Below are 24,204 nucleotides of genomic sequence, written 5' to 3' on the forward strand. Positions count from 1 at the left end.
GTCCAGGGTCGCTACAGAGAGGCAGGCAACGGCAAACCACTTCTGAACATCTCTCGCCTTGAAATCCTACGGGGTCACCCTAGGCCATTGCCGCTCGACAAGCACTTTCCACCACAGTCAGAAGTTTTAATGCTTCGGGAATCTCTGAGCTGAGAAAGGAAGGTACGTCATGCAAGCCGTTTCGGAGCTGGTCAAATCTCCCCCCCCGCCTCGCCCTGCCATCCCATGAGAGGCAGCCTGCCAGGGATCAGCCCAAAATAAGCAGACAGGACTGGCGTTCCTCCCCTCCAAACAAAGGCCAGCCTCGAGAAAGGGAAGTTCTCTGGAGCTGAAACAGAACTGGCCCTTCCCTTCCCTTCCTTCCACAAAAGGCAGAGGAAGTGAAAGGAAGGTCTTAGCTGGGGCCAACTTGGGCCCTTTTCGCAGCAGATTTGAGGTCTTCTTACTCATCCGCATATCCGTCAACTGAAAGCCAAACTTCAGCAAAACCTTTAAAAAGACTAAACAACCTTTATTCCCAGCTTTGGTGAGACATTCACTTTTCCAGCTACAACTAGAAGAAAACGAGATAAATGGGTTTCTTCCTTGCTGTTCTATCTGAAGAAGTGAAATACATCTCACAACATCATACTGGAATGAAGGATGTTTAGGCTTTAAATCATCATAGAGTTGGAAGGGACCTTTAGGGTCATCTAGTCCAACCCCCTGCACATGCAGGAAACTCACAAACACCTCCCCCTAAATTCACAGGATCTTCATTGCTGTCAGATGGCCGTTTAAAAACCTCCAAGTTCAAATTAGTTCATTCACAGCCTGGCCTTTCTCCCCAGTGGAGACACACAGTGGCTGACAAAGTTCTCCTCTGCTGCAATTTTATCTTCACAACAACCCTGTGAGGTAGGTTAGATTTTGAGCTTGTGACTGGCCCCAGGTCACCCAGCGAGCTTCCAAGGCAGAGCGAGGAATCGAACCTGGGTCTCCCAGATGCTCTAACCGCCATGCCCCCCCTCCGGGCTTCTGTTTTGGTTTGGTACATTAAACTAGCACATCTGCCCCACTGGACTGAACGTGCGTGCAACCCCGCCTCTCTTCATTCCCCCAGTATCCCATCTCTGCCACATTTCCAAGGCAAAAAGTGATTTAGGAAAGAGCACGGGCCGCCCCACCTTGGCCCTCTCCCCAGCCAATTTATTTCCTTGAAGGTGCATTCAGGCCAGCCCTGCTGGTCCCTTGGCACTCTGAACAAGCCCAGAGGACAGAAAACAAGAAACCAAAGGACAGCCAGCATATCGGATATGACTGGAAAAGACCAGGTTCGAAGTCCTGCATTGGGGGGGGGGGGGGGGGAAATCACTCACTGTCTAATAATAATAGTTTTTATTTATACCCCGCCCTCCCCGCCGAGGCAGGCTCAGGGCGGCTTACAAGACATGCCTCTCAGAGCTGTTATGACCCAAGGACCCCCCCTCCCACTCTTTCTTGAAGAAAGGACAGGACAAAAGCACCCTGGCCGGATTAGTGCTTTTTCACTGGTTACTGGAAGGCCTACAACAGGAGGGGGGGGGCATTAACTTCTAGGCAAGAGTCCTTCCAACATCCAGGGGCCAACACCGAGAAGATCCCCACCTAAATCTTCCCCATAGGCCAGCCACTTTTGAGCTTTCACCTACCTCACAGGGCTGCTGTGAACCCAATACAGAAAGGCAGAGGGAGCCAGAGGCGTTCCCCGGCAGAAGTTTAAAGACGGAATCCCGCCTGCTAAATTCTTCCACCCCCCGCCCCAAGGCTTACCTGCGGCGGACCCCGTGGGGTACGTGTAGGGCGGCGGCTGAAAGCCCGGCTGGACTGAAGGGATGGTCCCGTAGCCCCCCTGCTGCCCATACTCGTAGCCGCCTCCCTGGGCGGCCGGGCTGTAGGCGGGGGGTCTGTCTTGCAAGAGGGGCTTATTGTCCATTGCTCAGGCAGGGCGAGCCGCGCCCCCCACCCCCCAAGCCGGAGAATCAGCAAGCGTTGCTGAGCCAACTTTTTGCACCCGGCTTTTGCAACGGGAGGAAAGGCAGGAGGCGCCCGGGGAGCAGCGCTGGAGCTGGAGAGCTTGCAAAATAAAATAAAATAAAATAATAACCGGAGCTTGCCAAAAAAAATCCCCACCCCGCACACGCCCCGCAAGGCAGAGGCAACGTGCTCGAGCCCCTTTGCGCTCAGGCCAGTCACAAGACTGGCGCTCACGTGACGCCCTGGGCCCGGCGGAGATTCTCTAACAGGAACACAGAGGGGGGGGAGCCTTAAAGGAGACGCGCCGGCCTGCCCCGCCCAAAGGGGGATGGGTCGCAGATCTCAGTTGAGGCCGGTGTTGGGTCCAACGTGAGTCATAAAGGCCCCGAGGGATGACCTCTTTATGACCAACGAAGTTTGCTTCTGGGGCTAAGGCGCACGTCTTCCAAGAGAGAGCTATCGCGGGTGCTCTGACTTGTGACTTAGGTGGGGCAGGCTGAAATCCCACAAAACTGGGGCAGCGATTAGGGCAGCCAGGCTCCGGGTGGGTTACACAACGGCCCAAGAAGCGGTGGAAAATAACGACTGGGTCCTGAAAATGACTTCGAAAAATGTAATTAATTAATTTTTAAACACCGCGGCATCACAGGTTGTTGCATATGATCCAGAATTCATGAATGCAAGGTGTAAAGCGCAGAGAAGAAATTGTCAAAAGTGCTTGCAGTTAATCACGTCCATTGCCGATTTAAGACTATTCGCCGGACTCCGCGGGACAAATTGCCAGCGTCGGCCGTGTTGCAAATGCAGATCCTTATTGTTTTTCAGAAAAGAATTTTTGATTTTGAGACGTTACTTTAGACTTTCATCCTTTAAACAAGCTTAGGGTTGCCAAGTCCAATTCAAGAAATATCTGGGGACTTTGGGGGTGGAGCCAGGAGACTTTGGGGGTGGAGCCAGGAGCAAGGGTGCGACGAGCATAATTGAACTCCGAAGGGGGTTCTGGCCATCACATATAAAAGGGACTGCACACCTTTTAAATGCCTTCCTTCCATTGGAAATAATGAAGGATAGGGGCACCTTATTTTGGGGCTCATAGAATTGGACCCCCTGGTCCAATCTTTTTGAAACTTGGGGGGTATTTTGGGGGAAAGCACTGGATGCTATGCTGCAATTTTGGTGCCTCTACCTCAAAATACAGCCCCTTCAGAGCCCCAGATACCCACAGATCAATTCTCCATTATTCCCTATGGGAATAAGTCTCCATAGGGAATAACAAAGTTCCCAGCAGACATTTCCCTCCCCTCCCCCGCTTTCTGATGACCCTGAAGCGGGGGGAGGGCTTCCAATCCGGGAGATCCCCTGCCCCCACCTGGGGATTGGCAACCCTAAACAAGTTTGATATATAGTGGATGAAAGTCTATTTTATTTTTATTTATTTTATTTATTTGTAATTTATATCCCGCCCTTCCCACCAGGTGGCTCAGGGCGGCTTGCAACATATAAAAACTAACATATAAAAACTAGCATAGAATATAAAATTAAACATAAAAGGTTAATATTTCATAATTTACGTAGTTAAAATCTAGACATTTGTTACAGTTATATACATAAACATAAACCGTCTAAAGGAACGTCTTTAAAAAAAAATTGAAAAACAAGAACTATCTGCATTTGCAACACGGTTGATGCTGGCACTTTATTTGTCCCGCGGAGTCAGGTGAACCTCAAAGACTAACAAATTTTGCGGCACAGGGGAGGAGCTTTTGTGAAGAAGGGAGCAGCGGCTCACAATTGTGGACTTCTGGTTTTGTAAAATGTGATTTCGTTGTGTAGGCTGGAACATTCTTCACCACCTTGGTGGCCCTTGTGCTGGGTGACACTGGGCCGGTCATGTGCTTTCCACCTAGCCTACCTTGCAAGGTAGTTGTTGCAAGGAGAAAATGAAGGCTAAGGGGACGGTGCCTGCTGCTCGGGGTGCCCATTGGGGAGAAAGGCAGGGTAGCAATGGGGTCAGTTAATCGATCAGTTACTGAGAGCCAGAGATTTATATCTGACTCATGGGAACATTTCATTCAGCACTCAAGCCGGTTAAGAACTTGCCGGATTCACCAGCTCGCTAGACGAAGGAACTGGCCCGCCGGATTTCAAGATGCTGCTGCTGCTGCTGCAAACTTGTGAAATGGCTTCAGGGCCAAGGTTTATCAAGATCTCTTGTGTGCAGTGTAGAGGGGGAGTTGGGTTGCCAACTCTGGGTTTGGGGATTCCTGGAGATTTGGGGGTGGGGCCTGGGGAGGGGCCTCGGTGAGATATAATGCACCCCCCCCCCCAAAGCAGCCATTTTCTTCCGTGGAACTGATCTCTTTAGTCTGGATATCGGATGTAATTCCAGGCTCTACCTGGAGTCGGGCAGATCAAAGGGAGAGAGACACACATCTGGGTTTCTGTGGGTCCTTGAACATATATATGAACATATGAAGCTGCCTTATACTGAATCAGACACTTGGTCCATCAAAGTCAGTATTGTCTTCTCAGACTGGCAGCAGCTCTCCAGGGTCTCAAGCTGAGGTTTTTCACACCTATTTGCCTGGACCCTTTTTTGGAGATGCCAGGGATTGAACCTGGGACCTTCTGCTTCCCAAGCAGATGCTCTGCCATTGAGCCACCGTCCCTCCCCACCGTCCCTTGTTGGATACTGGTTCTTGCTTTTGTGTCGTTATGGACATGAGGCTGAAAAACTCTCCCAGCTCCTTATACAGCCTGGGACCATCATACTGGAGGGACCACTTTTCCCGATATATGCCCTGGAGGGCATTGTGGTCTGCTCCATAGCACTTCCTGGCCACCCCTGGTCCGAAGGACTTCTGTCTTTCCTCAACCAGGGCCAGGACTTTTTCGGCTGTGGCCCCTGCCTGGTGGAATCAGCTCTCTATGGAGAGCCGGGCCCTACCTGAGCCGCTCCCATTTTGCAGGGCCTGTAAGGCGGAGCTGTTCCGCCGGGCTTTTGGTTGAGGCAACGGGAGTCCTATTCCACCAGCTCTTCCATCAGTCGGCCTCCCTTGATGTGACATCATAGCCTTGTTAAGGTGCTGAATCTGATTATTAACACCATTCCTTCTTTTGGGCCAAAAAATGCACTTTGTGAAATGTGCCCTTCTCAACGGTGATGCGCCTTGTTTCATTTTCTCATTCAACTGTTTTGGTTTTATTGTATTGTTTTAAAATTGAATGGTAGAATTGTCTAATTTACGCTGTGATCCATCCTGAGCCCGTTATGGGAAAGGGCAGAATATAAGATCACTAAATAAATAAATAATATGAACATAAGAGAAGCCATGTTGGATCAGGCCAATGGCCCATCCAGTCCAACACTCTGTGTCACATAAGAACGTAAGAGAAGCCCTGTTGGGTCAGGCCAATGGCCCATCCAGTCCAACACTCTGTGTCACATAAGAGAAGCCATGTTGGATTAGGCCAAGGGCCCATCCAGTCCAACACTCTGTGTCACATAAGAGAAGCCATGTTGGATCAAGAGAAGCCATGTTGGATCAGGCCAAGGGCCCATCCAGTCCAACACTCTGTGTCACACAGTGGCCAATATATCTGTGTGTGTGTGTATACACACACACACACACACACACACACACACACACATATATATATATATATATATATATATATATATATATATATATATATATATATACACATACATACACACACACACACTGTGGCTAATAGCCACTGATGGACCTCTGCTCCATATTTTCATCCAATCCCCTCTTAAAGCTGCCTATGCTTGTAGCCGCCGCCACTTCCTGTGGAAGTGAAGACCAAAGATTGCCACTGCTTTGAAAACAGCGCTTCCTTCTCTTTACTGCAGTGGAGGAAACTGGTTTCTCGAAGGGAGGCCCTGCTTCTTTATGAAGAAAGCCCACCTGTTTGGTTTTGTTTGTTTGTTTGTAAAGGGAGGGAGCTTTGAGAAGCAGCTGCCATCTGGTGACCCGCAAGGGGGATGATCCGTCTGAAACCTGCTTTTCCTTATCAGAGCACCTGCCAGGCTGAAAAAGGCCCAGCTGTCGCACAGGACTCAGCCACTGAACTCCAATGGAGGGGGGAAGTGGGGAAAGGGGATACAGAATTCATGTGTCCCACAAGGAATAGATGCTGGGATTTTTTGAGCAGGAACGTACAGAAACGCAGTCCAGGCTGGCTTGGTGTCAGAGGGCATGGCCTGACATGCCAATGAGTTCCTGCTAGACTTTTTTCTACAAAGAAGTCCTATGTGAAACAATGGTGATGTTAGGGGTGTGGCCTAATATGCAAATGGATTCCTGCTGGGCATTTTCTATAAAATTCCTGGAGATTTGGGTGCAAAGTAATGCCTGGGGTAGCCAGAGTTTGGGGAATGGGAGGGACCTCAGTAGGGATGTAGTAGGGTTGCCAACTCCAAGGCAGAACATTGCTGGAGATTTGGTGTTGGCGTCAAAGGAGTGACTTTAGCAGGGTATAATACCGGACAGGCCAGCCTCCAAGGCATTTTCTCCAGGAGAACTGGTCTCTGTTGTCTGGAGATCAGTTGTAATTCCAGGAGATCTCCTGGGCCAGTCCTGGAGATTGGCAACCCTAGAATGTGATGCTGTAAAGTTAGGGTTCCCAGCTCTCTCTTGGTTGGGAAATACCAGGAGATTTGAGGGGGTGGAGCCTAGGGAGGGGAGGGGGGAAGAGGAGGGACTTTAGCTGGGTATAATCTAGAGCAGGGGTGTCAAACACGTGGCCCAGGGGCTGGATCAGGCCAGAGGTATCCTATCAGGCCCCTGAGCTACTGGTCTGCTTCCTTCTCCCTCTCTCTTGCTTCCTTCTGCATCTCAGCTTGCTTTGCGAGGCTTGCTCAATCACTCAGGAGCTACAGAACAAAACCACTATTTTCTCCATTAGTTGAGGCTCTTCCCTCTCTTGGTCCCCTGGGGAGGGAGGGAAAGAGCCAGAGCTTCCTTTACCCAGTTCCCCGGATCCCATGGGAGAAATACAAAGAAAGCACCTTTACGACCAAGAAGTGCTAATGTTTTAAGCATGTTTTTTTTTTAAAAAAAAAACACCTTTAGTTGTGTTTGATCTTTAAAAAGTTTATATCTGCTAGGAAATCTTAAATAGGTATAGACATGGCCCAGCTCAACATATGGCATTGCATAGTGGGGAGGGGCGGTGGCTCAGTGGTAGAGCATCTGCTTGGGGAGCAGAAGGTCCCAGGTTCAATCCCTGGCATCTCCAAAAAAGGGTCCAGGCAAATAGGTGTGAAAACCCTCCGCTTGAGACCCTGGAGAGCCGCTGCCAATCTGAGAAGACAATACTGACTTTGATGGACCGAGGGTCTGATTCAGTATAAGGCAGCTTCATATGTTCAAGGCCAGCCTGGCCCGACAAGGTCTCATTTATGTCAGATCCGGCCCTCATAACAAATGAGTTCGACACCCGTATGCTAGAAAGTTGACCCTCCAAGCAGAGTTGATCTTGGTCGTCTGCAACCTGCGGATCAGTTGTGATAGCAGATCTGCTCCCTGGAGGTTGGCAGCCCTGCCTAAAATCCCCGTTCTGACGGTGCCACTTCTCCCAGGGGAACTGGTGTCTGCAGCTCAGTCATCGTTTGCAATTCCGGGAGATTTGTAGGCACCACCGGGAGGTTGGCAACGCTCCTTCCAGGCTCTCCCGCGGCCCATCTGTTTCCAGCCGAGGAGTTGGCGGAGGATGGAACGGCGTGTATCCCCGTGAAGCCCTGGCCAGCCAATGGCAGTAGAGCGGGGCGCCCGCAGCCAATCAGCGAAGGGCTCCGGTTGGCCCGGACTTCCTCGTTCGTGCCCGGTTGCTAATAGAGGTAGCAGCTGTTTGCAGCAACTGGAGCTGCGGCTGTCGTGCAAAGACGGGAGGGTGGGAGGGAGAGAAAGCGAAAGGAAGGCGGGCGATCTGGCTGGAGGAGCAGGTGGAAAAGGTAGGGGGGGGGGTTGCTAAGGGGTGGGGAGCCTCGGTCTATGGGGGGGGCCAGATGCAAGGCCGAGTCTCTGAACGCTTTTGCTATGCCATGGGGAGGGGGGGTTTCCTCCAAACGTCCATGCATTTGCCCTTCTCCCCTTTTTGCATCCCTGTATGCAACGCTTGATGTTACGTGTCCTTCATCACCTTGGGGTTGCCATCCTCCAGGAGGAGTCTGGAGAGCTGGCGGGATTGCAGCTGATGGAGATCAGCTCCCCTGGAGGAAATAAACGGCTGCTTCAGAGGGTGGATTCTCTGGCCTTATAAACCACAGGTCCCTCCTGCCCCCTCCCCATCCTCCAAGGCTCCATACCCAAACCCCCAAGAATTTGTCAACTCAGAGTAGTTAACCGTGTCTGGGTCACCTGTGGTGGCTTAGGCCCCTTCTTCTATGTCCTTCTATGTTACTCTCTGGTGTTCCTTTCACTCTCTTTCTGTGCTCTTGTTTTGGTTCAGCCCCTTCCACCTTTTCTGAGGTCGCAGACTCCAGTAAGTGTTGTCCGGTTTATTGTTAATCATTATTGGTCACCGTGGGGTGAGGATGCCTGGCTTCTTACAGAGCTGCATGGGAGGGAAGAAGCCAGTTCTCCTCCCCCTCTAGACGAGGTTTCCAATCCCCAGGTAAGGCCAGGAGTTCTCCCTGCCCCAGAGTACAGGGATCATCTCTCCACCCAAACCCCCCCACTCAGAGAGAGAGGTCAACTTCAGGTTAAGAAATTCCTTGAGATTTGCAGGTAGAGTTTGGGGGAGGTGGCTCAACAGGGATGTGGTGATGGTGTAGAGTCCACCTTCTGAAACTGTTGTTTTCTTTGGGGAGACTTGAGTGCTATAGCTCAGAGGCGGCCAACGGTAGCTCTCCAGATTGTTTTTTTTTTTGTCTACAACTCCCATCAGCCCCAGCCAGCATGGCCAATGGCTGGGGCTGATGGGAGTTGTAGGCAAAAAACATCTGGAGAGCTACCCGTTGGCCACCCCTGCTATAGCTGTAATGCCAGGAGAACTCCAGATCCCGCCTGGAGTCTGGCAACCCTACACCAGAGGGTGGACTCTATGGCATTGCATTTCCACTGAACCTGTTCCCCATCCCCTAGCTGTGGAATTTTTCATCTCGGAGATGGCAACCCTGCTTATAATTCTGGAAGAGCTCCAGGCCCCATGTCGAGGTTGGCAACTCTCTCCAGCACCTATTATTTTCCTCTCAACCTACCACCAGTTTCTACTGAGAGGCCACCAGCTTTCTTGTAGATGTGATTGGCTGGGGAATTTGGTGAGAAAAACTAGAAAGTTTGAAGTAACACTTTAAAAAAAAAAACCCTCAAAACCCGACAATGTGTTTACCTTTTAGGAGGAGTGAAATTCTTTTTATTTAAATCATTTGTACTCTGCCTTGGAGTAGTGGTTAGGAGCAGAAGACTCTAATCTGGGAGAACCAGGTTTGATTCCCCACTTCTCTACCTGCAGCTGCTGGGTGACATTGGTTCAGTCGCAGTTCTCTCAGAGCTGTTCTCTCAAGAGCAGTTTCTCTCAGAGCTCTCTCAGCTCTGCCTACCTCAAAGGGGGTCTGTTGTGGGGAGAGGAAGGGAAAGGAGAGTGTAAACTGCTCTCTTGTTCTCTTCTTCTTACGTGGTTCTCTTTCATTTTTATCCTCACAACAACCCTGTGAGGTAGGCTAGGCTGAGAGTGTGCAACTGGCCCAAGGTCCCCCAGTGAGCTTCCATGTCAGAGGAGGATTCAAACCCAGGTTCTGTTCGAAACACATAGGATTAAAAAAAAAAATCTGAGGGATTCCCCCCCCCTCCCAGATTTTTTTTAAAATAAAAAACAATGAGAAATGATGGCTTTTGTTCAGGTGAAAATTCCTGTCTGTGCTGTGTGTGAGTTTTGTGTGTGTATTGGATTGTTGCTTGAGGCTGCAGACAAGTTCGGCAACTAGGCCAGCCTCTCACAGTCTATCCACTGTTTTCCTGCCTGGCCTACCTTTCCAGCTTGTTGTGAGTAAAGCTGCGATAATAGCTTGAGCCAGATGCAGGGCAGAGCCAGGGTTTATTTCAACTTCGGGTAGCTGGTGAAAGCTTGCTGATGGCTGCTCAAATCTTGATTTCCCTTGACAACTGCCGGTTTTGCCCCTCCTTTGCCCTCTAGCCCAGGAGGGCGGTGCCAAGGAACAAAGCAGGATTAAGCCAGGATGTTTACATTGAGCGTAGCCTGTGAAACCACCAGCTGTGCTCAAAACACGATCTTCAAACCAGCTGTGGTTTCATGTCCGAGCCCTAACCCTAACAACCACAGTCATGCCGTAAGTGGTGATTTTGTTTGATGGCTTAACGTCTTAACATGACGCCCATGTATGTGAACTGTTACACACTGAAAGTGAGGTATCTTTTATTCCAGGGATGGCCAACGGTAGCTCTCCAGATGGTTTTTGCCTACAACTCCCATCAGCCCCAGCCATTGGCCATGCTGGCTGGGGCTGATGGGAGTTGTAGGCAAAAAACATCTGGAGAGCTACCCTTGGCCACCCCTGCTCTATTCAATGAAGAAGAAGATGATATTGGATTTATATCCCGCCGTACATTCTGAATCGCAGCGTCTCAGAGCAGTCACAATCTCCTTTACCTCCTCCCCTCCCCACAATAGACACCCTGTGAGGTGGATAGGACTGAGAGAGCTCTTACCGCAGCTGCCCTTTCAAGGACAGCTCTGTGAGAGCTATGGCTGACTCAAGACCATTCCAACAGCTGCAAGTGGAGGAGTGGGGAATCAAACCTGGTTCTCCCAGATAAGAGTCCACGCACTTAACCACTACACTAAACTACCAGGGTTCCCAACATGGTGCCCATGGGCACTCACCAACCTCTTTCTTGGTGCCCACAAAGTGTTTATAGATAGTGATTGGGGCCAGTGTTCCCTCTAAGCTGTGGAGCCTTGTGAGCAAAAATTCTGCTTCATGAGCTACTGGCATTAAAGTTGTGAGCTGCTACATCAATTATTGTGCTTTGGGGCCATTTTTCCTGAGCCAAGACAAAAATGTGTGAGCCAGAGGCTAGAAAACTGTGAGCTAGCTCACACTTAGCTTAGAGGGATGAAGCCTAACAACCACAGTTAGTGGAATGGTCATGTTGTAAGTGGTGATTTTGCTTGATGTCTTAACGTCTTGACATGACGCCCATGTATGTGAACTGTTACACACTGAAAGTGAGGTATCTTCTATTCAATTAAGAAGAAGAAGATATTGGATTTATATCCCGCCCTATATTCTGAATCTCAACTTAGAGGGAACACTGGGGGTTTTGGCCAGAAGGGCTTCTGATTGGCTGTTGGAGATCTGATTGGCTGTACAGATTTTTAAGACATTTCGTTTTAGCCGTGGCTGCTACTACAGCACAAGGATTTTCACCGTGTTACTGTGTGTGTAGGCAATAAAATATGTTCAGTATGTTCATTTTAAAAGCCATCCTGTTAGACAGAGGTTCCGCCTAAAATGTTGAAAAGTTACTATTAGAGTTATGCATAACTTCATTCCTTGACATTTTCTGGTTGGCTCCACCTCCTGCAGCAGCCATTTTGTTGGTTGGCTCCACCTCCAGCAACCACCATTTTGTAGTTGCATCTACCACCCTGTGTCAAAACTCCACAGGGACCTGCAGGCTTAGAAATGGGGACCAATGTGTTTAATTGTTTCGAGAACCTTGGTTAGAAAGTGGAGCGAAATGGTTGTAAATAAATTAAGGCAGTGGTCCCCGTGCTATGGCACCCGCCAATACCTTTCCTGGCACCCACCAAGTGTCCTTAGAAAATGGGTGGGGCTTTTGCCACACAAGGCTTTTGATGGTCCATTGAAGACCTGAATGGCTATGCAGATTTTTAAAAGTATCATTTTGTCAGCAATTGCCACAGGGTAATTGCTGTGACTGAAGGTAGAAGAAGAAGAAGAAGAAGATATTGGATTTATATCCCGCCCTCCACTCCGAAGAGTCTCAGAGCGGCTCACAATCTCCTTTACCTTCCTCCCCCACAACAGACACCCTGTGAGGTGGGTGGGCTGGAGAGGGCTCTCATAGCAGCTGCCCTTTCAAGGACAGAGTCTCAGAGTGGCTCACAGTCTCCTTTCCCTTCCTCCCTCACAACAGACACCCTGTGAGGTGGGTGGGGCTGGAGAGGGCTCTCACAGCAGCTGCCCTTTCAAGGACAGAGTCTCAGAGTGGCTCACAATCTCCTTTCCCTTCCTTCCCCACAACAGACACCCTGTGAGGTGGGTGGGGCTGGAGAGGCTCTCACAGCAGCTGCCCTTTCAAGGACAACCTCTGCCAGAGCTATGGCTGACCCAAGGCCATGCTAGTAGGTGCAAGTGGAGGAGTGGGGAATCAAACCCGGTTCTCCCAGATAAGAGTCCGCACACTTAACCACTACACCAAATGTGGTAGCCATTTTGTGGCTGGTTACACGTCCTGCAGCAGCCATCTTGTGGCAGCCATTTTGTATCTCTGCCCCCACATTCTGTCAGAATTCCAAAGGCACCTGCCTGTTCAGTTAAGACACTGCAATTCTTGTCTGGATCAATAAGAGCCATCTCCCCCCATCATCTTTCTTTCCTAGATCCTCTTCAGAGAGTCTTAACCCAACCAATCACCTTGGCTTGAGCTGGAACTGGAAATTGAACTGCCATTCCAGGGACTGGATTCGACCCCGGGCTGACGCCCGCCCCCTCCGCCTTCCAGCCATGACGTCGTCTGCTTCTCTCCTATGGGCCGTTGACATCTTCGGCAGGGTCTACACTCTTTCGACGGCGGGCCAGTACTGGGAAATCTGCAAGGACGGGCAGCTGGAGTTCAAGAGGGTTTCTGCCGTCAAGGAGTGTTGTTGGGGAATCGCTTGTGACCATCAGGTGCACGTCTATGTCCACTCCAGCGACGTCCCGATCAGGTACCAGGAAGAAACCTACGAAAACCAGGTAAGGGAAGCCGTGAGATGAACAATTAAATCCATATCCCTTTTGAGTGTCTGTTCTGTTCAGCCCTGCAAGGATTTTTCTTGTTAGCTGCATCATAGACAAAACCTTATAAATGTCAGCATGACGCATTAAATGACACGAAATCATAGAATCATAGAGTTGGAAGGGGCCTCTAGGGTCATCTAGTCCAACCCCTGCACAATGCAGGGAACTCACAAACCCCTCCCCCTAAATTCACAGGATCTTCATTGCTGTCAGATGGCATCTAGCCTCTGTTTAAAAAACCTCCAAGGAAGGAGAACCCACCACCTCCCAAGGAAGCCTGTTCCACTGAGGAACCGCTCTAACAGTCAGGAAGTTCTTCCTAATGTTGAGCCGGAAACTCTTTTGATTTAATTTCAACCTATTGGTTCTGGTCCTACCTTCCGGGGCCACAGAAAACCATTCCACACCATCCTCTAGATGACAGCCCTTCATTTATTTGAAGATGGTGATCATATCACCTCTCAGCCGCCTCCTCTCCAGGCTAAACATCCCCAGCTCCTTCAGCCTTTCCTCATAGGACTTGGTCTCCAGACCCCTCACCATCTTCATCGCCCTCCTCTGGACCCATTCCAGCTTGTCTATATCCTTCTTAAAATGTGGTGCCCAAAACTGAACGCAATACTCCAGGTGAGGTCTTACCAGAGCAGAGTAAAGCGATACCATCACATCACGTGATCTGGACACTATACTTCTGTTGATACAGCCCAAAATTGCATTTGCCTTTTTAGCCACCTCATCACACTGTTGACTCATGTTCAGCATATGATCCACTAAAACCCCTAGATCCTTTTTGCACATACTACTGCTAAGACAAGTCTCCCCCATCCTATAACCATGCATTGGATTTTTCCTACCTAAATGCAGAACTTTACATTTCTCCCTGTTTAGTATCATCTGCAAATTTAATAAGCATTCCCTCTAGTCCTTTATCCAAATCATTTATAAAGATGTTGAACAAAACAGGTCCCAGGACAGATCCTTGAGGTACTCCACTTGTCACTCCTCTCCAAGAGGATGAGGAACCATTCACAAGCACTCTTTGGGTACAATCTGTCAACCAGTTACAGATCCACCTAATGGTAACAGGATCCAAACCACATTTTACTAACTTGTCAACAAGGATAGTATGTTGAACCTTTTCAAAAGCCTTACTGAAATCAAGATAAACGATGTCTAGAGCATTCCCCTGATCCAGCAAGGTAGTCACTTTCTCAAAAAAAGAGATCAGGTTAATCTGACATGACTTGTTCTTGAGAAAACCATTCTGGCTCTTAGTAATCACATCCATTCTTTCTAAATGTTCCAGGACCGACTGTTTGATGATTTGTTCTAAAACTTTTCCAGGTATAGATGTCAAGCTGACGGGTCGGTAGTTACCCGGATCGTCTTTTTTCCCCTTCTTGAAGATGGGGACAACATTCGCCCACTTCCAATCTTCCGGCACCTCTCCTGTCCTCCACGAATTGTCAAAAATAATAGCCAGAGGCTCAGAAATTACATCTGCAAGCTCTTTTAGAACCCTTGGATGCAATTCATCTGGCCCTGAGGACTTCATTTCATTTAAAGAAACTAGGTGTTTATATACTACCCCTATGCTGATCCTAGGTTGGAACTTCATACCCTCCTTATATGTTCTGTTTTTGCCATGTTGAGCACCGTTTCCCTCAGAAGAGAAGACTGAGGAAAAGTAGGAATTGAGCAGTTCCGCCCTCTCTTCATTACCCTTTACAATTTCACTTCCTTGCCCTCGCAATGGGCCTACCATGTCCTTGCTCTTTTTCTTACTCTGAACATAATAAAAGAAACCTTTTTTGTTGTTTTTAGCATCTTTGGCCAGCCTAAGCTCATACTGAGCTTTAGCTTTCCTAACTTTTTCTCTACAAGCACTGGTGATTTGTTTATATTCATCCTTGGTTATAAGGCCCTCCTTTCAATTCCTAAAGGAGTCTTTTTTATTTCTCAAGTCTTTAGAGAGCTGTTTATGGAGCCGCTTCGACTTCTTTAGGCTTTTTCCATTTTTTCTTCTCATAGGAATCGTCTGTGATTGCGCTTTCAGTATTTCGCTTTTAAGAAACTCCCACCCCTCCTAAACCCCCTACCTCCTAAGTATTTCTGACCATGGGATTTTACGCAGCATAGTTCTAAGTTTATCGGTTTGCATTTCTGAAGTCCATTTTACAAGTCTGGCTACGTATAGCTTTTCCCTTCCCTAAGACTGTAAATTCCAAAATCACATGGTCACTACTGCCCAGAGTGCCCACTATTTCCACTTCTTCAATCAATTCTTCCTTGTTTGTGAGAATCAAATCCAAGATAGCAGATCTCCTTTGTTTCCTTGTTCACTTTCTGGAAAAGGAAGTTGTCAGCAAGACAAGTCAGGAATCTATTTGACTTTTCATTTTTAGCAGAGTTGGACTTCCAACAGATGTCCGGGTAATTGAAATCTCCCACGATCACTGTATCCCTACTCTTGGAGAACTTTGCAATCTGCTGTAGAAGTATCTCGTCCAAGTCCTCTGCCTAACTTGGTGGCCTATAGCAGACCCCTACGGTAATATCACTGTTATTTCTTACTCCTTTTATTTTTACCCAGAGACTCTCATATTTCCTCACAAGTATATACCTCCTTCACATATACTGCTACGCCTCCGCCCTTTCTCATTTGCCTGTCCCTTTTAAATAAGTTGTACCCCTGAATCCTAATATTCCAGTTGTGAGTGTCATCTCACCAAGTTTCAGTAAGGCCTATTATGTCATAGTCTCCTTCCTGTATTAGGACTTCCAGTTCCTCCTGTTTGCTTCCCATACTCTGTGCATTAGTGTAGAGACATCGGAATCCATGTTTTATGCATCCCGAGGGTTTAGTTTCCGTACAAGCCTGCAAGTTAACATTACCTAGCATATGCACCACTCTGCAAATCTTCTTATCCCCATTTTCTTATCCCCATCTTCTTATCCCCATTTTCTGGCATCATACGAGGCTTTGAATTATTGTCTTCCTCCCCCCTACAATTTAGTTTAAAGCCCTCCTTATTAGGTTAGCAAGGCTGTTACCAAACACCCTTTTTTCTACCGCCGTAAAGTGCAAACCATCTCTCGATAGAAGACCACGATCTCAAAAGCGTAAACCATGGTCCAGAAATCCGAAACTTTCCTGATGACACCATCGACATAGTCGTTTATTTGAAGTATTCTTCTTTCTCGTCCTAAGCCACGGCCTTCAACAGGAAGCACTGACGAGAACGCAACCTGTGAGCCCAGCTCCTTCATCTTCTGACCCACCTTCTGATCACACATTAGAATTCAACTTACCAGCCAACTATACATGGTAGTTTAAACCATAGTCACTAATAATTTGTCCAAGAAATTTTGTGAATTATTTTGAAGAGTGCTACCTTATTGCCTAAAAGAGCCCCGTGGCGTGGAGTGGTAAAGCTGCAATACTGCAGTCAGAGCCCTCTGCTCACAACCTGAGTTCGATCCCAGCGGAAGCTGGTTCAGGTAGCCGGCTCCAGGTTGACTCAGCCTTCCATCCTTCTGAAGTCGGTAAAATGAGTCCCCAGATTGCTGGGGGGAAAGTGTAATGACCGGGGAAGGCGATGGCAAACCACCCCATAAAAAGTCTGCTGTGAAAATGTAATGATGCGACATCACCCCAGAGTCGGAAACGACTGGTGCTTGCACAGGGGACTACCTTTACCTTTTTAGCCTATTGCCTGCATAGAAAAGGCCTCTGGAATGATTCAGTTTTGCATAGATTTTAGGGAGTTGGAAGGGGTCACCAGGGTCATCTAGTCCAACCCCCTGCAGAGCGCAGGAAATTCACAAATACCTCCCCTCAATCTCCCAGTGACCCCCTACTCCATGCCCAGAAAATGGCAAAACCCCTCCATGATCCCTGGCCAAACTGGCCGGGAGAACAAATTGCTGCCTGAACCCAGAGTGTCGATCAGCATTTCTGTGGGCGTGTAAGAAAGGGCCACGAGAACTAAGCACTGATGCAACCCTTCCTGCCCTCCTCCTCATGATCTGCCTAGGTTCACTGAATCAGCATTGCTATCAGATGGCCATCCAGCCTCTGCTTAAAAGGAGACCCCACCACCTCCCAAGGAAGGCTGTTCCACTGAGGAACCGCTCTAAACTCACAAACCCCTCCCCCTAAATTCACAGGACCTTCATCGCTGTCAGATGGCCATCTAGCCTCTGTTTGGAGAAGGAGAGCCCACCACCTCCCAAGGAAGCCTGTTCCACTGAGGAACCGCTCTAAACTCACAAACCCCTCCCCCTAAATTCACAGGATCCTCATTGCTGTCAGATGGCCATCTAGCCTCTGTTTAAAAACCTCCAAGGAAGGAGAGCCCACCACCTCCCGAGGAAGCCTGTTCCACTGAGGAACTGCTCTAAACTCACAAACACCTCCCCCTAAATTCACAGGATCTTCATCGCTGTCAGATGGCCATCTAGCCTCTGTTTAAAACCTCCAAGGAAGGAGAGCCCACCACCTCCCGAGGAAGCCTGTTCCACTGAGGAACCGCTCTAAACTCACAAACCCCTCCCCCTAAATTGACAGGATCTTCATTGCTGTCAGATGGCCATCTAGCCTCTGTTTAAAAACCTCCAAGGAAGGAGAGCCCACCACCTCCCGAGGAAGCCTGTTCCACTGAGGAACTTCTCTGACTGTCAGGAATGTTTAGTCGAAAACTCTTGTGGTTTAGTTTTTGGTCTGATCTTCTAGGGCAATAGAAAACAGCACTTCCGACTGGATTTTGAGGGGAGATCAATGCACAGTGCATACGTTTTAGTCTGGATGTCACCATGGCATGGATCCAGGGGGCCAGATGTGCTGTACAGGTGTAACAGTGTCAGGGGTGTCAAACTCATGAGAGCAGAATCTGACGTAAATGAGACCTTGTTGGGCCAGGCAGTGTGTGTGTCATAAAATGTAATTTCAGGCAGCGGAGAAATAAATTTTATAAAAAACACAGACAAACACAGACAAAGATTAAAAAAAAAACTTTAAGTAAATAAAACATGCTTAAAACATTAGCGCTGGTTGGTCTTAAAGGCGCTTTCTTTGTGTCATTCCCATCCAATCCAGGCTCTCTCAACTGCACAGCAGAGTTACTGAGCCAAGCCTTTTTTTTCTTCTATCGGCTGAGGCTCCTCCCCCTCCTGGTCACCTGGGGGGAGAGGGATGAAGCAAACTATCCCTCCCACTCTCCCTCCCCAAGGAAGGCGCTTCAGCCAATGGAGAAAATAGAGGCTTTGCTTTGTAGCTCTGCTGTGCGATTGAGCAACCCTAACAAAGCAAGCTGTGATGCAGAAGGAAACGAGAAAGGGGGAGAAGGAAGCAGATGACAGCCAGTTGCTCGGGGGCCTGATAGGAGTCCATGGGGGCCTGATTCGGCCCCCAGGCCATGTTTGGCACCCCTGATCTACCTTGTGTCAGTCCAGGACTTTGGGGGGAGGGCAACATGACGCATGACTGTTTTCCTCATCTGTGGTTCTCCAACAGCGCTGGAACCCGGTGATCGGTTTCTGCGAGAAACTCCTGCCCAGCGACCGCTGGCAGTGGAGCGATGTGAGCGGGCTGAAGCATCAGAAGCTGGAGAGCTTCACGCTGCCCTCACCCCATTGGGAGTGGGAGTCTGACTGGTACGTGGATGAGAATTTTGGAGGGGAGCCCACAGAGAAAGGGGTAGGTGAACAATATCGCCAAGGGATCTGCGTCCTCCGGGAGGGGAGGGGGAGGGCAGCTTTGCAGGGTGGGATTGGCACTCGGCCGGCTCGCGAGTCATGCTTGCTGCCAAGTTTGGAGGGTGGGAAGTTTTGGCTTTGGGGGAGGGCTGTCTTTAACAGAGGGCAGAGAAGAGACCTGGCTAACTCGATCTTGTAAGGGGTATTAGACCTGTGGAACACACAGGCTTCAGTTGTTGGAGAGCCAATTTGGTGTAGTGGTTAAGTGTGCGGACTCTTATCTGGGAGAACCGGGTTTGATTCCCCACTCCTCCACTTGCAGCTGCTGGAATGGCCTTGGGTCAGCCATAGCTCTCTTATCTGGGAGAACCAGGTTTGATTCCCCCCTCCTCCACTTGCAGCTGCTGGAATGGCCTTGGGTCAGCCAGAGCTCTCTTATCTGGGAGAACCGGGTTTGATTCCCCACTCCTCCACTTGCACCTGCTGGCATGGCCTTGGGTCAGCCATAGCTCTGGCAGAGGTTGTCCTTCAAAGGGCAGCTGCTGTGAGAGCCCTCTCCAGCCCCACCCACCTCACAGGGTGTCTGTTGTGGGCGAGGAAGGTAAAGGAGATTGTGAGCCGCTCTGAGATTCTTTGGAGTGGAGGGCGGGATATAAATCCAATATCTTCTTCTTCTTCTTCTTCTTGAACTACATTTCACCTACGTCTCTGGCACAGAAGAATCCCTTTTACAAGGAGTAGAACAAAGCAGTGGTCAAGTTGCACCTTTAAGACCAGCTAAGTTTCATTCAGAATGCCAGCTGTCGTGTGCTGTAAGCAGACTTCGTCAGACATAAATGGAATGGCAAACTAGAATGATGTTTAAACTTCTCGAGAAACTAATGCTGTCTGTTTAAGCCCGGAACGAGCAACGAACTCTTTGTTTACGGCACTTCACACCTATGACATCGGTCTGCTTTCTCTCACCCTCCATTGTTGTTTCAGCCCAGTTAACAGCACTAACTATCAAGCACAGACCCCGATTTGTGATTCTCTTAATCTGCTAAAAAAAACATTTCCATGGCTGTACATACTAACCCACTGCCCACCTTCTCTATATTTAGGACTGCTTGCCATTCCATTTTTGTCTGATGAAGTGTTCTTAGAGCACACAAAAGCTGACATTCTGAATGAAAACTTAGCTGGTCTTAGGGGTGCAACTGGACTCCTGCTATTGCTTCGGACCGACACAGCTGCCCACATGGATCTTTTCACTGGGAGCGTGCTTTGCCTTCGCTACGCTGTTCTAGGCGTTTAAATGGAAATATTATTGGACTGCGTAGTGAATGATCAGTTTATTCTGTGGGTATAAACATTGCAATTTAAGGTCATATTGTACGTTATGTCAAGTCGGCTTGATTCAATAACGAGGCCTTGCTGATACAAAGTAGCTAGTTTATTGATATCATTGTTCTCGACTACAGGGAGATTGAAAGACTGAAGATCATACAGTAAAAGCAATCATATAAGGTACACTTCAAAAGGATTCTTTAGGGAGGGGCACACTATGCAGGGCACATTCACACATTGATGTTACCATTTCGTTCTCAGGCTCGGCTTGGCCTTGAGCGTTTTCCCGACAAACCTCCCCCGACGCCCTGCCTGAGAAGGCACCATAATCTCTTTCCCATATTCCCATTTCAAAGCAACACTACATAACAAAGGAAAGGAGGGGGGGGGTGAGGAGAGTTCAGGCTAGCAGCATTGGCATACAGTGTGGCTTTACCCAGGATGCTTCTCTCCTGAACCAAGGATGGAATACAGGCTTGACCAGAGTTAAAGCAGACTTGACACGTTGTATCCAAAGAACTCACTGCGTCGACGTTAGAGTGTTCGTAAATCATTATTCACTGTTTATTTTTAGCGTTACTCAGCTCTTGGAGCTAAGTGGGGTCAGCCCTGGTTAGTATTTGGATGGGAAACCGCTAGTGAAGTCCAGGGTTACTAAGCAGACAGGTCGCCTCTGTTCACCTCTTGCCTTGAAAACCCAACAGCAGGGGTGTCGAACTCATCTGTTAGGAGGGCCGGATCTGACATAAACGAGACCTTGCTGGACTGAGCCGTGTCAGGCTGGGCCATGTGTGTTCCTATTTAAGATCAGGTAGCGGAGATATAAACTTTATAAAGGGCACAGACAAACACAATTAAAGATTTTGTTTTTTAAACAAACAAAAAGGCCAGAGCGGGGAGGAGCCTCAGCCAATCGAAGGAAGAGAGGTTTGGCTCAGTAGCTCTGCTGTGCAATTGAGAGAGCCTGGCAAAGCAAGCTCTCCCTTCCCCCTGGAAGAAGCCTCAGCCAATGGAGAAGAAAGAGACTTTGCTCTGTAGCTCCTGTGGGATTGAGCTCTCCCTCCCCTGGAAGAAGCCTCAGCCAATGGAGGAAAAAGAGGCTTTGCTCTGTAGCTCCTGTGGGATTGAGCAAGCCCGGCAAAGCAAGCTGTGGCTTCTCTTACATTCTTATGAAAACGATGTATTGCAGAAAGCCCCAGAGAAACCTATGGCATGTCTTGTGGGGTTTCTTTTGTGGGCCAAGTAACAGTGTCTGCAAATTTAAAGATTAAAAGCCCTGCAATTCTGGCTTGTAACTTTTGCATGGCACCAGGGGTTAACGATTTGTGCCTGTAACGATTCTGAGCTTTGCAGCAAATTTTCTCAGCTTTTTAGAGAAAGGAGCCTTTTATTTTCTGGGTCTCTTTACTCTCCAGGGCTGGACGTATGCCATCGACTTTCCAGCAACCTACACAAAGGACAAGAAGTGGAATTCCTGCGTTCGACGCAGGAGGTGGATTCGGTACAGGAGATACAAGGCGCGAGATACCTGGGCAAAGGTCTGCCTCCTCTTAAACTTTTATATGCAGCAAGTGAGCATATCTCATGACCAATGTTCCCTCTAAATTGCAGAGTCTTGTGAGCAAAAATTCTACTTTGTGAGCTCCTGGCATTAAAGTTGTGAGCTGCTGCATAAATTAGTTTGCTCTGGAGCCATCCTTCCTGAGTTAAGGCAAAAATGTGTGAGCTGGAGGCTAAAAATCTGTGAGTTAGCTCACACTAACTCAACTTAGAGGGAACACTGCTCATGACTTTCAGAGGAGGGTGACGAAGATGGTGAAGGGTCTGGAGACCAAGTCCTATGAAGGAAGGTTGAAGGATCTGGGCATGTTTAGCCTGGAGAGGAGGCAGCTGAGAGGTGATACGATCACTATCTTCAAGTACTTGAAGGGCTGTCATCTAGAGGATGGAGTGGAATTGTTTTCTGTGGCCCCAGAAGGTCGGACCAGAACCAATGGGTTGAAATTAAATCAAAAGAGTTTCCGGCTCAACATTAGGAAGAACTTCCTGACCGTTAGAGCGATTCCTCAGTGGAACATGCTTCCTCGGGAGGTGGGGATGGGCTCTCCTTCCTTGGAGGTTTTTAAACAGAGGCTAGTTGACCATCTGATAGCAATGCCGATCCTGTGAATTTAGGGGGGGTGGTATTTGTGAGTTTCCTGCATTGTGCAGGGGTTGGACTAGATGACCCTGGGGGGTCCCTTCCAACTCTATGATTTTATCCCAAATGGTTTAACTAAGCAGCCCGAGAGGGTGTCACCCTTGGCTGTCTTGTAATCTAGCATCTGGGCATGATTCCAAACCCTTGGAGGCTGTTCAGTTAATACATTTATTATATAATACTTCTGCACATTCCAGCACTGCCACATTATGTTGTTGTAACCCATACAACAGTCCTATAATGAAGGGTGTTATCATCTTCTTACAGATTTGGGTGGGAGTGGGGTGCTGAGAGAGACAAAGAGAGACAGAAAGAGAGAAAACAGCTTGCCCACGGCCCCTAATATATATGTGATACCAGTGAGACTCGAACCAGTGACTTTTAAAGTTTGGTTTTGTAGCCATAGCATGCAAAGCTAGGTCAATAAAAAATAGCAAGGGGTTGATATAAGAACATAAGAAAATTCCTGCTCAGCCAATAGAAAGAAGAGAGGCTTGGCTCAGTAGCTCTGCTGTGTGATTGAGAGAGCCTGGCAAAGCAAGCTATTCTTTGCCCCCCTTCCTCCCCAAGGGAGGAGCCTCAGCCAATGGAGAAAATAGAGGCTTTGCTCTGTAGCTCTTGTGCAATTGAGAGAGCCTGGCAAAGCAAGTGGTGATGCAGAAGGAAGCAAGAGAGGGAGAAGGAAGCAGATGACAGCCAGTTGCTCGGGGGCCTGACTCGGCCCCCGGGCCACATGTTTGACACCCCCGGTTTAGAAGGCACAGAATTTCCAGTGTGACAATAACATCCAGCTTTGCTCTGCCCTGTCCTCTTTAGATCCCGTCCCAGGAGGATCCCAGGCAGCTGCCGGATCCTTTCAACGATCTTTCAGTTGGAGGATGGGAGATCACCGATGAGCCCGTGGGGCGTCTGTCTGTCTGGGCTGTCAGCCTGCAAGGAAAGGTGAGGCCCCCACGTTGCCAGCTGTCGGATTTACCACTTGTTTGCCAAGGATCTTCATGGATCAGTCTGGATCCTGGAGTGTGGGTGGAAGGGAGCCAAGACAGGCAGAAGTGGGGAGTGGAACTCCATGTGCAAGCAGAAATTCCTCCGGTGGGGGACACAGTCGCTGCCCGCTCTTGGCTGACTCCGAGGCCCTTTAAATCTGTATCCGCTCCGTGCATTTGGACTTTAAAGATTTGTTCATCCCTAGAGTACATTTTGTTCTCTGTTGGTTGAAATTCAGATGCCATTTGTTAGAATATAAATTTATTAGAATGTAAGCACAGAGAGCCAGTTTGGTGTAGGCGGTTAAATGTGTGGACTCTTATCTGGGAGAACCAGGTTTGATTCCCCACTCCTCCACTTGCACCTGCTAGTATGGCCTTGGGTCAGCCAGAGCTCTGGCAGAGGTTGTCCTTGAAAGGGCAGCTGCTGGGAGAGCCCTCTCAGCCCCACCCACCTCACAGGGTGTCTGTTGTGCGGGAGGAAGGGAAAGGAGATTGTAGGCCGCTCTGAGACTCTGTCCTTGAAAGGGCAGCTGCCGTGAGAGCCCTCTCCAGCCCCACCCACCTCACAGGGTGTCTGTTGTGGGGGAGGAAGGGAAAGGAGATTGTAGACCGCTCTGAGACTCTGTCCTTGAAAGGGCAGCTGCCGTGAGAGCCCTCTCCAGCCCCACCCACCTCACAGGGTGTCTGTTGTGGGGGAGGAAGGGAAAGGAGATTGTAGACCGCTCTGAGACTCTGTCCTTGAAAGGGCAGCTGCCGTGAGAGCCCTCTCCAGCCCCACCCACCTCACAGGGTGTCTGTTGTGGGGGAGGAAGGGAAAGGAGATTGTAGACCGCTCTGAGACTCTGTCCTTGAAAGGGCAGCTGCTGTGAGAGCCCTCTCAGCCCCACCCACCTCACAGGGTGTCTGTTGTGGGGGGTGGGGCTGGAGAGGGCTCTCACAGCAGCTGCCCTTTCAAGGACAGAGTCTCAGAGCGG

General features: G+C 49.0%; 2 protein-coding genes across 3 annotated transcripts in view; one reads left to right on the plus strand and one right to left on the minus strand.

Annotated features, from left to right (window-relative positions):
- The window catches only part of BRI3 (brain protein I3), a 40,502-nt gene extending 38,239 nt beyond the window's left edge, over positions 1–2,263 (minus strand). Inside the window, exon 1 of one of the 2 annotated variants that reach the window (XM_060260588.1) lies at positions 1,792–2,263. In XM_060260588.1, the coding sequence (XP_060116571.1) occupies positions 1,792–1,954 (163 nt within the window). In that variant the 5' untranslated portion in view covers positions 1,955–2,263. The remainder of the gene's footprint in view (positions 1–1,791) is intronic. The other variant, XM_060260591.1, reaches the window with a different exon arrangement.
- A 10,387-nt stretch (positions 2,264–12,650) lies between these two features.
- TECPR1 (tectonin beta-propeller repeat containing 1) overlaps positions 12,651–24,204 on the plus strand; it is a 54,283-nt gene continuing 42,729 nt past the window's right edge. Inside the window, 4 exon segments of the mRNA XM_060260634.1 lie at positions 12,651–12,970; positions 18,531–18,713; positions 21,457–21,579; positions 23,058–23,183. Of these exon segments, the coding sequence (XP_060116617.1) occupies positions 12,740–12,970; positions 18,531–18,713; positions 21,457–21,579; positions 23,058–23,183 (663 nt within the window). The 5' untranslated portion in view covers positions 12,651–12,739.

Source organism: Heteronotia binoei, chromosome 20 (assembly GCF_032191835.1).
Source record: "Heteronotia binoei isolate CCM8104 ecotype False Entrance Well chromosome 20, APGP_CSIRO_Hbin_v1, whole genome shotgun sequence".
In the NCBI taxonomy this organism is placed as follows: Eukaryota; Metazoa; Chordata; class Lepidosauria; order Squamata; family Gekkonidae; genus Heteronotia; species Heteronotia binoei.